This window comes from Octopus bimaculoides, chromosome 8 (assembly GCF_001194135.2).
Source record: "Octopus bimaculoides isolate UCB-OBI-ISO-001 chromosome 8, ASM119413v2, whole genome shotgun sequence".
Taxonomy (NCBI): Eukaryota; Metazoa; Mollusca; class Cephalopoda; order Octopoda; family Octopodidae; genus Octopus; species Octopus bimaculoides.
The window spans coordinates 1,455,332-1,458,431 of NC_068988.1; the positions used below are offsets into that span (position 1 = coordinate 1,455,332).

Consider the following 3,100-nt stretch of genomic DNA (forward strand, 5'->3'; position numbering starts at 1 on the left):
CACACACACACACATGCACACATACAATGGGCTTCTTTCAGTTTCTGTCAATCAGATCCACTCAGAAGACTTTTGTTAGCCTGGGGTTATAAAAAAAAGCACTTGCCCAAGGTTGCATGCAACAAGACCGAACCTGAGACTGCATGGTTAGGAAGCAAGCTTCTTTACCTCATGTCCATACTTCTTAATGAGAATTGGTTTGTTTCTTTAGAATATAATCTAATGATGTTATTCTAACGACAAATTATAATCTAGATCTCTTGGTTCTTCTTCCAAAATATATTCCTTATGAACAAACCAACTTTGCTTGAAAATTGAAATCTTTTCTTTCATTGTTATCTTCTTGTTTCCACTCATTTTATGTCCTTTCAATAGCTCCAAACTCCTTTAAATCAGTAATTTTATTCACATTCATTTTCCTCTTTTTTGTTTCACCAGTTTTCTTTTAATAAAAACCTGGCATTACTTTGAAATGCTCAAAATGTCATTATTCAGCCTTGCTGTTTTAAACTGTGGTTCTTTTACCTGGAGTAATTTAATAACTGAATTAGGTTTTAATGAGAATGTTCTTGAAACTTATCTCTGGCTCCTATTTTGTAATTCTGCACTCACTCTGCGGAATAATTTCCCTCATTTTAGCAATTTTACTCAAGAGAACTTATTTTACGCTTCAAAAATACTTACACTTTTCATAAGATTATTTACAGTTTGCTCAGGTATGGCTGTGTAGTGGGAAGTTTGTTTCCCAGGTTCAGTCCCACTGCATGGCACCTTGGGCAAGTGTCTTCTACTATAGCCTTGGGCAAACCAAAGCCTTGTGTGTGTATGTGTGTCTCACCACTGCTTGAAAACAATGTTAGAGTATTTACATCCTCATAAATTAGTAGTTCAACCAAAGAAACTGATAGAATAAGTACCAGGCTAAAAAAAATAGTATTGAGGTTGAGTCATTTGACTAAAAACTCTTGAAGGTGGTGCCCCAGAATGGCAAACTCAGAATCTTGGGGTTAGTAGCCTGCACTCTTAACCACTACACCAAGATTCCGAGTTTGATTCTAGGCAGTGACCTGAATAATAATAATAATAATAATAATAATAATAATAATAATATCGAAAAATACCTTAGGAATGAAAACCAAGGTTCGAAATTTCCCCAAGACACCTGATGAAGGCTGGAGGGTATATCAGCTGAAACATTGTGTTAACAACAAACAAGATGAGGACAAATATCCATGATATGTAAATAATGTAAATAAGGTAAATAATGTACATAATTCCTCGTCTTTTAAATATACAACTGAATCAGAAATGTTGCTGTTCTTGCATCCCATTGGACTTGATTTGAAATCTTCTGTTAGTTTTTTGAAATATTTTTGACAGTCTGTTTGTCAACCGAATTCTTTCATGATATTTTGCATTATTTTAGGATCTCAGAACTATGATGTCATCAGGTTTGCTACTTACCGAACTGCCTGTAAATTACGCTTCATACAGAAACGGACCAACTGTAAGTGATTTTTTTTCATTCTGTAGATATAAAAACACATAAACACATACACACACACACACACACACACACACAGATACATATCTATCTATCTATGTAGTTGTCTGTCTGTCTATGTCTGTCTGTCTATCTCTTTCTGTTTGTCTGTCTGTCTGGCTCTCTATCTATCCATCTGTTTGTGTGCCTGTCTATGTTCTTCTGTCTGTCTATACACACACACACACACACATGATAGGCTTCTTTCAGTTTCCTTCAATCAAATCCACTCCCAAGGCCATGGTCAGTCCAGGCTATAGTAGAAGGCACTTGCCCAAGATGTTTTAGGGTGTAACAGTCATTTTGGTTTGATATCAAATCAAGATAAAATTTGCTCAAAATAAATGTAGTAAAGCTGTTATTAACTGTGATGACCTCTCGCTAAAGGCATTCCAACCATGATCACTCTGCCTTGCAGAACATTAAGTATTCAAGACTGCATTAACCATTGTATCCTTTCTATTTTTAAGATTATGAGGTATAATTGAAGGGAGATTTAGTTGCTATTTCTAGCAGTTGGATAACAATATTGAAGCTCCCTAAACCTATTGGATTGTTAAAAACATAAACAAAGGATTTGAAAAAGGATTTTTTACCAAAAATTTCAATTGTTTTCCAATTTTATTTTCCCATTGCATTATTAGATTTACCTGAAACAGAAGAAATCGTTTAGAAATGTTTGTTATTTTCCTTGTTAAACATAATATATAAAAATTGATCTTAAACGCATGTTTATTGATGTAGAATTTTAAAACGGTAAAATTGATTTTTAAAAAATTCTGTTCATTTCCCTATGCTTTCTCTTCTCCTGGAAAGAATATAACTAGATTTTTTAATACTTTTCTGAGGTGGTTCAAAGATTTTAATTTGATACTGCAGATATATTTTATTTGCAATTAAAAAGATTTCATTATAATTTCAATATTAAATGTAACAAGACAACCACCTGGCAAAACTGTTTGAATGCTGGGCAAAATCCAGAGCAACATTTCATTGGTCTCTATGTTCTGAGTTCAAATTCTGTCATTGATCAACTTTGCCTTTCATTCTTTCTGGGTTGATATAATCAGTTTATCCTTTCACCTGGAATTGCTGGCCTCATGCCAAAATTTGAAACCATTATTATTATTATTATTATTATTATTATTGTGGTGAGCTGGTGGAATTGTTAGAATGCTGTTAAGCATTTTGTCTGAGATGCTGTGTTCAAATTCTACAAAGATTAACTTTGCTTTTCATCTTTCCAAAATTGATAAAGTAAGTACCAGTTGAGTATTGGGGTCCATGTGATGGACTTACCTTCACCCACAAAATTGCTGGCCTTGTGCTAAAATATGATATTCATAGACAGACAAAGTGAATAAGTTGATTACATTGACCCCAGCGCTCAACTGGTACTTATTTTATTGACCCCGAAAGGATAAAAGGCGTAGTCGACCTCTGTGGCATTTGAACCCAGAATGTAATGATGGACAAAATGTCCAGCGTTTTACCGATTCTGCCGGCTTGCCATCTTAAACTGATAAATGCAATATTGGTGACAAACAGAAAAATTTC

General features: G+C 34.1%; 1 protein-coding gene across 2 annotated transcripts in view; it reads left to right on the forward strand.

Moving 5' to 3' along the window:
- Nucleotides 1-1,533, forward strand: part of LOC106872548 (dystrobrevin beta) — a 132,158-nt gene extending 130,625 nt beyond the window's left edge. For both annotated transcript variants that reach the window (XM_052969922.1, XM_014919579.2), the window contains exon 3: nucleotides 1,427-1,533. In XM_052969922.1, the coding sequence (XP_052825882.1) occupies nucleotides 1,427-1,515 (89 nt within the window). In that variant the 3' untranslated portion in view covers nucleotides 1,516-1,533. The remainder of the gene's footprint in view (nucleotides 1-1,426) is intronic.
- Nucleotides 1,534-3,100: the final 1,567 nt, after the last annotated feature.